The sequence below is a fragment of the Ipomoea nil genome, unplaced genomic scaffold (assembly GCF_001879475.1).
Source record: "Ipomoea nil cultivar Tokyo-kokei standard unplaced genomic scaffold, Asagao_1.1 scaffold3087, whole genome shotgun sequence".
Lineage (NCBI taxonomy): Eukaryota > Viridiplantae > Streptophyta > Magnoliopsida > Solanales > Convolvulaceae > Ipomoea > Ipomoea nil.
In genome coordinates, this window is record NW_017619515.1 from 90,001 (window position 1) to 103,365 (window position 13,365).

The following is a 13,365-nucleotide window of genomic DNA, read 5'->3' on the forward strand; positions in this document are numbered from 1 at the left end:
AACCAACCTAGGTAGGCTGCTCTCATTAGGAGTAGAAGTACACCCTTGCAGCCCTAGCCAGAAGTAAACTAACCTAGGTAAGCCATTTTCATTGGGAGTCGAACTTGTTGTAACTACAGTACCCTTGTGACCTTATGCAGAAGGTAAACCAGCCTAGATATATTGTTCATAGCTAAACAGTTCAAATTAATAAAGCCAATAGGCCACTCTCTTTAGGGGTCCAATTTGTAGCCACACCCTTGTGAGTTGTGACCCTAACCGAGGTAAATCAGCTTAGGTTATTTATAGCTGATCGGTTCAAATAAAAAAGGCCAATAGGTCGCTGCCTTTGTCAATTCAAACTTGTAATCTTGTGATGATCAAATCAATTGTTTGACCAACTTGGCCGGGATTTGCCGGTTCTAATCTTGTCATTTTAGCTTATCCATTGTGATTTGATCTGCAATTGTTAATCCATTCATGTGGCAGGGGCTGCAGCAAGGTTCCTAGATGTGGCTTCCCAGAGGCTGCCAATGCCATTCCACTTTCCTGCACAACTTTCCCAGACTTATTTCTGCCATGACATCTATGGGAAGAACAGTAGCTGCCAAATGGAATCAACAGTACTGCAACAATCAAATGCCCACACCAATGCCAATCAGCACGACCCACAAAAACAAGCTTCCATGGAAGAAACTTCATCAGCTGCTGGCCGAAAATCCAAACATGCTCTCTATCTTCTGTCAGCAGAACCAACTGGTGGCAACCTTCCTGCTATCACTTCAAATAGCCTCACATTCCATGGCTGCAATGGAGCTGATCAGCCAGAAGGAAATTATCAAGAAAGTGGATCTGTTCTTGATCTGCAACAGTTATCAGCTCTGTTCCAAAGGGTGCAGCAGCAGCAGCAACAGGAATTCGCTTCATTTTGATCTAAACTGTACCGACGAGGGAAACCTGTAATCACTATATATCTAAGGGCGTGCACTGGTAAACCCCGTTTTGTGATCAACTGCAACAGTTTTCATTATTCTGGCTGCAGGTGCAATAATCATCTGTTTATGCCCACTTCCTCATCTGGATGGTAAAATAGAGCAGGCTATGATACTATATCGATCTATCTGTTCATTCACTATTGTAAATAAGTGGCATGTGTGAGCTTATCAATCCCATTATACATTATTCTGTATGCACAAACATTCCTTTAAGTACTGCCTTCAGGCATGATCCTAATGTGAACCAGTTACTTAGGTTCTAAATTGAATTGTGCTGATGACATTATTACATTTTTTGCACACAATGCAAAGGAGAAATTCTTTCCCCCTAGGCCGACAAGATAGTAGAAAGATAAATCAGGTGACTCAGTAGCTATTAAGTGGGAGTACTAGTGCTAGCAAATTATATCGCGCACCGCGCATCAAAACGACGTCGTTTTATTTAATGAAAAGAAACGGAATCCGTTTCGCGCCGTTCCGCAAAAAATAACTCTGTTCTTCAATTTCATTTTGTATGCCCTGCAATTTTAGTTCAACACAACTACAGGTTCATTTCGATATAACTACAGTTTTATTCAATATTTATACACTCAAATATGTGAAAATGTTATTTAATTTTATTTTATATACACTATAGTTTTATTAAAACACAACTACATGATTATTTCGATATAATTACAGCTTCATTGTAAAATATACACTCAAATATGTGAAATGTTATTCAGTTTCATTTTATATATACTGCTTAATATAACTGCAGTTTCATTTGATAATATAAAAATAATACGTGAGGCAGTGTCGGTTTAGATACACTGTAGTGTCAATCTGTTAACACTAACCGCGCGTCGTTTCTTTACTTAAAGAAACGGTGCCGTTTTGATGCGCGGTGCATAATCGATTATGCACCACGGTCCACGATATAACAATTGACTAGTGCTTTGTGCCTACAAGGAGCTCACAATCGACTAGGGATGTCAATTTAGCCCGAACCCGATGGGCCGACTTGATAAAACCGAAACCGACAAGGCTATGGCCCGAATGGACTAGCTCGATAAAAAACATTAGCTCGATGAGCCCGAAACCGATAAGCCCGATGGCCCAATAGGGCTAGCCCAAAATTAAAAGGACTAGCCCGATAACCCGAACTATTGAAAACTATTCTTTATTATATAAGTGATGTGAAGCCTAACATATATGAAATAATTATTATAAATATATATATATATATATATATATATATATATATATATATATGGTTCGGATCAGGTGAGGATCTAATCTTAGGTGAGGACATGAGTACTAATTTAGACCATTAAATCAGAATGCTGTATAATTGAGATTAAAAGGAACAAATCACACGGATTAAGGAAACAAATCCCTTTAAAATATTAAAATATATAAATTTAGGGTAAATCAATCTTATTAAAAGATGTTCATTCCTATACAAAATGTTATGCATTCCTATACTGAGTGTTGTGCATCGATAACTTTATAATTGTGCATTTAAACCCCGCTAAAAAAAAATCCTACAGTGGATATCCCAATGTCCTAGATGCACTGAACTATGTACTATAATGCACAACTCTCTAGCCTATGGCGCACAACTTACAGTACTAGGTTGCACAATCAACACACACGAATGCACAATCGTACTATCCAGACATTTAATTTGTACATATACACGACCATCCAAATATAGACAATATTATACTCAAAAGAACGAGCAAAAAAAATAAAAAATACTGATTAGTTTGCATGGGCGAACACTCAATCAATGATGAAGAAATCACAGTTCCAAATTACAACGGTGATTATCCAAGAAAATAGGAAATCAATTTGGACAACGATTACACATGCCTTCACACTTAAAAAAAAAAAAAAAAAAAAAAAGACACTACTACCCCACTTTAACAAAAAAGAACAATCCATGTCATCTCAGGAACTCAAATCTGGGTCATCCAAAAAAAAACAAACAAACGCACAAGATTAGTCTTCACCTCCTCACCTAAGATTAGGTCCTCACCTGATCCGAACCCTATATATATAGAATCGCACTCAGGTGCGAATGCTTCGCCCATGAGCGAAATAGGAATGGATTCTGTCTGTCCACGTGTCCAGATCTAATGGATGAGAAACACTGAATTTTTTAAAAAAGCGCGGTGGCATTTTCGTAAATAATTGAACATCGAAGTGCAAGTAAAATGTATTATAGGTGCAAGTAAAAATTTACACTGAGCATCAATACTAAGTGCACCTATAGTTATAAGTAGTTGCACCTATAGTTCTAAGTAGTTGCACATATAGTTATAAGTAGTTGCACCTAGGTGCGTGAATGTTTGCGGGTGGTTTTCAGAGGTATTACTACCCGCTCAACTCAGATCAATGAATGTTAACAAGGCAAAATTACATGCACTTATAGGTGAAAGTAGGTGCACCTATAGTTATAAGTAGTTGTACCTATAGTTATAAATAGTTGCACATATAGTTATAAGCACACCCAGGTGCATGAATGTTTGCGGGAAGTGAAGGCTAACAAGGTAAAATTACATGCACTTATAGGTGAAAGTAGGTGCACTTGTAAGTGATTTTACTTGCACTTCGATGTTCAATTATTTACGAAAATGCCACCGCATTTTTTTAAGCTATTTGATCTGGACACGTGTCGCGCGCTGATTCGTTCGCATATTCCTTCCTGGGCACTTATTCGCACCGGAGTGCATCCATATATATATATATATATATATATATATATATATATATATATATATAATTAAAACTTAAGTTTTTAGTTTTTTAAACTTTGAAACTACATTAATTTAATATTTTGACTAAAAATTGACCGAGAATGGGGATTCTCCGTCCCCGCCAAATTCTCCGTGGAGACTAGGATGGGTACTATTTTCAATTTCCCGCCGAGGATGGAGACGGGGAGTATACTTCCCGCCCCGCCCCGTTGCCAACTTGCCATCCCTACTCTAAATATGGGTACTCACTTTCAATTTCTAATTTTAGTTCAGATGGTTCAACCCGCCCGATTAGCCCAACAACCCGAAGTTTAGGGTTAGGGCCAAACCGAACCCGAGAATTAATATTAATAAACCAATTAGCCCGACAACCCGACAGGGCTAGCCCAAAACTGAGCGGGATGGCCCGACTGACATCCCTAAATGCGACTACCATGACTCGATCTTGTGTCCTTCCCACAATCTACCATACAGAACTAACTGAGCTACCCGTGCAGACCATTATTACATTTTTTGTAAAGTAAACAAGTTAAATATTTATGGAACAATATGTTATAAAAAGTTTTACTGGTTGTTGGATGGTGCTAGAAGAGCCGAGTCCAGCATCAATCTTGCCATTAAAACGTGGCACTGACTGCTACACAAGTATAAGAAAATAAAGTTATATTCACAACTAGCTATAGTTTTTGACATAGTGGTTGTTGGGTTTTAAGCTTTAATTTTGACAATTAGCTAGTGTTACAGCATGTTTGGCGTTGACTGTTACACAATATAAGAAAATCTATCACTTTTAACGTCGTAATGATAAGTATTTGATCTTGACATTGATATAACTTTGCCAAGTATAATATGTGCTCATTTGGTCATATGGACATAATATAAATGCACACAGTAATCCAAATTATTATTTACATCTAATCATTTGCATTAGATGTACGGCCATTAATGTTTATATTTGGTTGGAGTTATGTTTCATTATATTTTAATGCACAATTGCGTGCATTGCTTGTTTCTAGCCTGCAGCTTCTTAGGTTTTTTGGTGTTCCACATGTTGTTGGGTTTCTTCTCCTAATATGATAATGATTAATGATGATTACATTAATTGTAACTCCATGCATAATTATTCATTATTTTTAGTGAAAGTTAAAACTCATGAATCACGAATAGGCCAGGTGATTCACGAAGGGGCATTATGGTCATTTCACTTAGTTTGTTCCTTTTACCATTTTGCCCTTTCATTTTGATCACACAATTTGGTGATTCTAGGATACTCAGCTCCTTGTTACTGAATTCAAACTTTCAACTACTAATGTTAACAACTTTGGAAAAATAAGGATACAAAATGAAGAGCCATTGGAATTCTAGAACATGATGAATGCATGTAAGTTATGGTTCACATAATGTGATAGAATATTAATATTAAAGATGATTGTAAGTTGGTTCTATTTAAGGTTTTATAAAATCTAAAAAGTACTTTTAGATATATCGGTAAGACCAAACACGATACAATTATTGTATTTACATGTGACATTTATGTAGAGTTAGGTTTACCTACCATTTTATAATCAATCAATCATACTGTATTTTTTCAGTCACAATATAACACACATTGTGCTATGCTCCACTAGCAATAACATTGGGATCCATTTCTCCTTTACTATTCAGAAGGCCGACAATGTAACGTCTTACCATGTAACCTTTGTTTTCAACACCGAACTTGTAAGAATAGAACTTGGTTATTTTTAAAGGTTTTGAGTTCGAGTTTTATTGTGACAATTAAACAGCTGTAATCATTAATTGCTGACTTTGATGTCCATGATCTTTAACCTGACAAGTAGGACAAAAACCCTTGACAAGAAATGGAAGGTAAAGAATTCTAGCCACATAGGACCAAGTAGAAATAAAAATGGACAAAGATTTCTCCTCGTGCCTTTTGTGTAGTACGTCGTGATTACCATGTTATCTGTCTTAATAATCCTTGTACTTGAACACCATAAAGTCATAAACTCAATACCTCAATCTTATCACCTTTCTTAATTTTGTTCTTCAGCTGCCTCTCTGGAACAAGAAATAAAAAGTTGTAATTTATGCCCCTCCATAATAATATATATGTCAATTATTAATGTCACCCCTGAATTATTAGTAGTGTAAATGTTACCTCTCAATTTTCAAAGCAGTACAAATATTGTCCCTCCCGTATCGTACGGGAGGAGCAATATATATATATATATATACCATTTTGAAAATTAAGGGACAACATTTACATTTGGGATGGGCAATATATGTATCATTTTGAAAATTGAGGGGCAACATTTACACAACTAATAATTCAGGAGTGACATTGATAATTGACATATTATGGAGGGACATAAATGATAATTTTCCTATATATCCTTAGATTTTGTTCTACTAATAAAGTTTCATAGTATAAAGAACAATCAACTAATGGCATCTTCTGTTTTGGCTTACTTTTGTCCTTTCTTCTTCCTTGTGGTGATAGCTCAGAAAACTAAGGTTTCTATATGCAACTTTAGCTACCCAACAATGGAGTGTTGGAGCCATTGTTTGGATAATGAAGGAAGCCTATTGTTCTCGGAGTACGATGTGCAAGTAAACGCATTTTCTGATTTCGATAAAAAACATGATTATTGCCCCTAGTTTTGAGGAAATTAATGAAGGTGCAGACTTCATGGAACTATGGACCAACAACAACAGCAACAGTAACATTGACAATAATTTTACTAATGATAATAATAATGATAATTTTACTAGTATAATGATGTTGTCTGATGATGGTATGAACAAGAATAACTGGAAAAGAATGCCAGCAATTGAATCCAGATCTGAAGAATGCTGCAATGGCTATGGACGTCTATACTGATTGTACCAGGTACAATCATATATATCATGCTTGATTATATCAAGAATTATATTATATTAATTATTTGAAATCAACATCATAAAAGTTTGTTGTATTTTTTACTATATTTGCTTTTTTCTTTGGATATCTTTTTAAGTCAAATCTATAGTGAAGAAAATGATTAGTTATATTATCCAATGAAAATTAAGTCAACTATACTATTTTATTCATAATTCATTCTTATGTTTCATTCATTAGGCTATTTGCACACATGTTCAAGAGTAGACTCTACTACCCTATTTTCATATTTACCTACAATTCATTTCATGTCCAAATAATTTTAACTCCCCTTCAGACACTACTGGAAATTCTGAAATTTCCGACCACCTGAAAATGATCTTAAATTAAGTTGATACCAAAAAGTTCAAAAAGTGGTCGGAAATAGCAACAAAGGTTTTTCCGGATACCAAAAGTGGTCGGAACAAGACTTTCAACTTGATTTAAGATCACTTTCAGGTGGTCGGAAATTTCAGAATTTCTAGTAGTGAGATTTTATAATAATAATAATAATAATAATAATAATAATAATAATAATAATAATAATAATAATAATAATAATAATAATAATAATAATAATAATAATAATAATAATAATAACAATAATAAGATTTTATAATAATAATAATAATAACAACAACAATAATAATAATTTACAGCTCTGCCTCTCGTTTCGAAGAGCTATTTCGTGCCACTAGACCACAAGGTCATTGGTACATGAAGATTGATTTTAGTTTTTATTTTGTAAGTTTTGTACTTTTGTAAATTGTAATGTAATTTTTGTTTATTTATGAAAGAATTGAAGGCATGTCTTTACCGGTTAGGTTGAATGAGGATCTCTCATTAATTGATTCCTAAGTGTAATTGTGCAAGTGCTTGATAGGAGCATTTTTCTTTTCTTTATTTTTAGATCATTTTTATAATAATTTTTTTTATACAATGTTGTCTAAAATATATTTATTTGAAAGTGAAAAAAAAAAAAAAGAGAGAGAAAAAAAAAAAAAGAAACAAATTGAGCAATTGGTAGATTTACCTGGGAAATCCTTTGATGATTTTGCATTTAGAAAAGCACATAAAATCTTTTTCTCATGATTAGTTTTGTATCTGTAAATTGTTGAAAATTTTTAAAGTTTATTTCAATTTAGTTGACATTAGTATTTTTGTACTCATATACTGAATTTAAAATTTAATTATAAAAATTTATGTTAATTTCTAAATATGATATGGGGCCTTCTTTTTTCACTTGCCCGGGATCTATAAAACAATTGGACGGGCATTGCATGGCAGGTGGACCGCAGCCTAGCCGGGAAAATCTGGCAAATTATACCGTGGATTGTAGTCGACAAAGCATTGTGGACCATGGTCCAAAACGGCGCTGTTTCTTTCTTTTTTTTTTTTTTTTTTTTTTTTGTATTTAATGGAAGGGGGAAACCCACAAAAGCGTACAAGAAACACTAAGGGGAATTACACATGTTGCGCCAAACTGGGTAACCAGCATCATCGTCTTCTATTGCCGGAATGACTTCTACAGGGGGGTCGGATAAGATTTGAAAACTGATGCCTTGTGTTCTAGCTAAGCGTGCAAGACTGTCTGCCACATAGTTAATTTCCCGGGGAATGAATCTTATCTCACAATGTTCAAGAGAACAAATCTCTCGTTTGCAAGCTTCTAGGATATTATGGCCAGCAATTGTGGGTGATCTAGACGAGTTGATATACTTCACCGCCTCAGCAGAGTCGCTTTCAATGATGGTATGGTTATAGGACAAAGAAGCAAGCAATTGAATACCTTTTAGAATCGCCCAAGCTTCTGTTTCAAATGGTGTACAAGATGCAAAGGATGCAAGAAAGCCTTTCATCCACTTCCCATTGTGATCCCTGATGATTCCACCACACCCAACTGTTTGTGAGGTTGAGACTGCAGAGCCATCCACATTTAGTTTAATGATGCCTTCCCTTGGCTTATCCCAGCACAATTGCTTCCAAATCATGGCGTTCTCAGCTGAGTGGGGACCCTTTATTCTAGCGAAGGCTGTGTTGATTTCTGCAACTTGGGCTCTTATGACGCCGATTTTCGAATTAAGCGGCTTAATACTTCCATTGAAAATCGCTTCGTTGCGCCACTTCCAAATCCACCATGTAGTAACGGCAAAGGTGATATTATCACTACATGGCCTTCTATTATTTGCTGTAGACGAGATACCCTTATCAACCCAATTTTTTAGAGCTAATCCCTGTAACCTACTGTGAATATCGGGCAAGATCTGATTCCAGACTTCTTTCGCAGCTGGGCAGAGGCGTAGTACATGGTCAGTGTCTTCAATTATCCCCTCGCAGAGCCAACAAGTAGCAATGTTAGTTAATCCGCGTCTCATCCTGTTCAGGTTTGTCATGATTTTGTCATGCCTAAGAAGCCAAAGGAAGGTGCGGATGCGATTAGGCAGCTTAAGCTTCCAGATATTGTTCCACTTAGCCGCTTCAACCGACTCACTTGCGTTCACAGAAAATTCATAGGCAGAGCTCACTGAAAAAAGCCCAGAGGATTTGTTATCCCATCCTTTTATGTCTGCTAGTTGAGGATCTTCTACAAGGGTGTAGGCTGCCAGTTTACTGAGGATATCCACATGAAGTAGTGTGTCAAGTTGATCCCAGCGCCATCCAACACCCTCCTCCCAGTAGGATGCAATCGGTCGACTGCGGTCATGCAGGGGAACAGTGTCCATAGCTGCTTCTAAAAGAGGTCTATTTTCTAACCATTTGTCATACCAAAATAAGGTGTCTTGACCATTTCTCACCGTCATCTTTGATCCACTGAGGAGAATAGGTTTGGTCCTTAGTATTCCTCTCCAAGCATTCGAATTGTTTCGTTTTTCTTGCCAGGACAGAAAGTCTGAATTCGTCACACACCATACTTGGCATTGAACAGCTTAACCCAAAGACAATCATCATCTTGAAACAACCTCCATCCCAATTTGGCTAGAAAGGCAAGGTTCATGTGTCTGAGACTGCGAATACCCAAACCACCATTGGATTTGCTATTGGTCACCGTGTCCCAATTTAAGAGGTGACATTTTTTAGTTCCATCGCTGCTGCCCCACAGGAAATTTCTGATCAATCTTTCGATGGAAGAAGTGACGCCTTCCGGTAACAAGGTAGTCTGCATGGTAAAATAAGGTATTGAGGCAAGTACGGATTGAGCCAGCACATGACGCCCAGCTAAGGATAAGGATCTCGCTTTCCAGCCAGCTAGACGGGCTTGTATCTTCTCTAAAATTCCACTAAAAGAATCACTCTTGAGACGACCGTGAATAGAAGGTACTCCCAGATATCTTCCCAAATATTCTACTCTAGGTATGCCGATCGCCTCTTCGATACTCTGTTGGATGGCAGGATCCGTGTTCTTGGAAAAGAATAGAGAGGACTTGGAGGGGCTAATTTTCTGACCTGAGCTTGCACAAAATAACTCTAGGCAGTTCTTCATCTCCACGCCGTTCCGCATAAAGTAGATCTGTTTGTATAACATGTTCAAGTTCATTTTATATACACTGCAGTTTCATTTCAACACAACTACAGTTTCATTTTAATATAACTACAGTTTCATTCGACATTATACATTCAAATATGTAAAACTGTTATTCAGTTTCATTTTATATACACTATAGTTTCATTACAACACGACTACAGTATCATTTCGATATAACTACAGTTTCATCGGACAATATACACTGCAGTTTCATTTTATATACATTGCAATTTCATTTCAACACAACTACAGTTTCATTTCAATATAATTATAGTTTCATTCGACATTATACACTCAAATATGTGAAACTGTTATTCAGTTTCATTTTATATACACTATAGTTTCATTATAACACAACTACATTATCATTGCGATATAACTACAGTTTTATTGGACAATATACACTCAAATATGTACCAGGACTATATGGTCTAATGGTATCCGGGTTGGACTTCCATTTGGAAGGTTGTGAGTTCAAGCCTCAGTGGAGGCGTTATTGGTTCTTTGTGTTTCAGTAGGTTGAGAAAGTATATGAACATATACTACAATGTAATAGGGCCAGTAACATTCAAAAAAAAAAAAATACACTCAAATATGTGAAACTGTTATTCAGTTTCATTTTATATACGCTGCAGTTTCATTTCAACAAAACTATAGTTACATTTCAATTCAATTACAGTTTCATTTGATAATACAAAAACAATATGTGAATCAATTTCATTTTTGATACACTGTAGTTTCATTTTGTAATTAGCACACAAAAAATACGGACTCCGTTAAGTTATAACTTTGACAACCCAAAATTTAATTTTATAAAATTCCAAAATAACCATTTTTCACTCTATAAAAATTTTTGCGATAAAATCGGTGTTTGAATAAATTATTTTGTGCCACTTTTAAATAAATTCAACACCGGGACTTATTTAAAATCTAAAATCCAAGATTTCAGGGTACATCGCGTACCAAAATTTTGGTCCAAAAGTCAATCTGAGTGAAACCGGGAGAAATCAGATGAACCTAAATTAAGTAGTTGTCTAGAAAGTATTTTTGGAAAAAATTCATTTTGACGCCAAATCTATTTTAAACTATGATTCTAGACTATGGTCCATGAAGCTTGGTGAACCACTAGAATCCATATCTCCTATGCCTAATATTTTTTTTAGCCAAGTCAAATTACCAACTTGCCCTCCACCAATCATTGAGCATCAACCTAGAGTTTTGCACCCTATATAAACTTCACTATTTCATTGATGAATTCCTGATCTCTTTCTTTGCCTCACCAAAACCTTGTCTGCCAAGTAGGAGAAGAACAACACAATAAGTTTTCAAGCACCATTCTCAACCATTTCCTCCTTTTTCTTTCTAGTTTCCACTCCTTTGCTTCCAATCTCTGAGTTTTCTTTCACAAGCATTGTGGTGTGGTTTGTTTGGGGAGTTTAGGTGGTGAAGGAGGTGCTAGCTAAGTTGGGAGGAAGAAGAGATACAAGCAAAGGAGAAGAAGAAGTTAAGGTATAACCCATGGACTCCCACCTCTTTTGATAGACTCTGTGAAGTCAAAATAGATATTGAAATGAGTAGAAATGCTAGATTATTGATGTGTTTGAGCTATTAAGTGATCTATTGTTGATCTATGATGTGTTGTTGAGGATTTGGGAGTGTTTGGATTGCTTGAAGTTGCTTAACAGGTGAAGAAGACCTCACTGGTGCACAGACAGTGTGCATCAGATGAAGTCACGGGACTAGCCAACGGTCCTAGGCAAGGACCGTTGGCCAGCCCCGTGAAGGAACGGCCCTAGGGCACGGTATAACACCCCCCGATTTTACCAAAGTTTAAAAGTTTAAACAAGAGACATAAAGCTAAACATTAATCATTAAACAACGGAAGCAACGTCTAAACACGGAGGTGCTATGCTACACCTATATCAAACATAGGTGCACAGGCAAACTACTAAACAAACCACATCAGCTAACGGTTAAACTAACTAGGCTCACAGGCCATAAACAACTAGATAAGCATAAGGAGCTACACTAGGCTACTACGGTCCACTAGCGCGCTCTCCAAAGCTACTCAAAACCTGTAAAGAGATAGGGATAACACCCGTCAGCGAAAGATGCTACACCACGTTAAGTACCATAATATATAGATATAAGCAAAACCATTTGAGATAGAGGAATACAATATATATCATTTTAAAACCAAGAGAGGGAACATCAATAGGCTCATCAACACTCTCAACAAAGACCAAAGACAGCCATACTCAGCAAGGCAATAGAACAACAAACGACATATTCAACGATAGATACTACCTACCATACTCAAGGTAGGGTTAATCATAGACATGCTCATAATCAATAAAGCAAGGTTCATACTCACAACATGTACCAAGCCCACATAGGACATAGCCAAACCGAAGCATACATCAAAGAGTCATCTCAACGACCCGAATCATAGTGGACCAGTGTGGAGGACTCCAAATCATCGATCACATACCATAGAGTCATCGCAATGACTAGGACCGCAGCCCAATGGAAACAGATCTAGCAACTTTAAGTGTATACACCCCCTATTGAGATTCCAAGCCCAACGGGTTAGTTACTATCTCTGTCAACGGGGATAAGTGTCCCAAGTTGCCCACAAGCCATAAGTATCCAAATGGCAATCCGGAGCTTTAAACCCACTACCGGATCAATTCACACATAAGTCCCCACACTGTCCAAATTACCAATTCAATCATCTCATCACATCTAATCCAACATCTCAATAAGAGTCAATACATACGGAATCTAGAGATACAACAAAGCATAGATTCCACACAAGGTGTGTACAACAACGGATAAGCTCAAAAATAGCTTAATCACGGAATGATCAATAAAGTACCACATTTGTACAAGATCACATCAAGGGATTCAATCAAGAGGCTTCAATGAAAAACATGAAACGAATACTCAACAACAACAATGGACTTCAATCCAATACCAACATGATTGGCAACCCAAGTTGCCAATCCTCAAAAGGAATGGACAAACAACACATACTAGCATCAACGACATCATAACTAGCATGCACATCAAACGGGTAAACCAAAATGGTTCCAACGAACCTCAAAGACTCACATAAATCCAATGAATCACAAAGTTGGACCATAAGCACGATTCAAGACACCAAATCCTAACATAGATACTTAGGACGTCGTTCTAGACATACGA

The 13,365-nt window shown here is 36.5% G+C and overlaps 1 protein-coding gene across 1 annotated transcript in view; it reads left to right on the forward strand.

The window, feature by feature from the left end:
- LOC109166088 (squamosa promoter-binding-like protein 6) overlaps positions 1–1,079 on the forward strand; it is a 1,998-nt gene extending 919 nt beyond the window's left edge. Inside the window, exons 3-4 of the mRNA XM_019314978.1 lie at positions 469–961; positions 1,022–1,079. Coding sequence (XP_019170523.1) covers positions 469–911 — 443 coding nt within the window. The 3' untranslated portion in view covers positions 912–961; positions 1,022–1,079. The remainder of the gene's footprint in view (positions 1–468; positions 962–1,021) is intronic.
- The last annotated feature ends 12,286 nt before the right edge of the window (positions 1,080–13,365 follow it).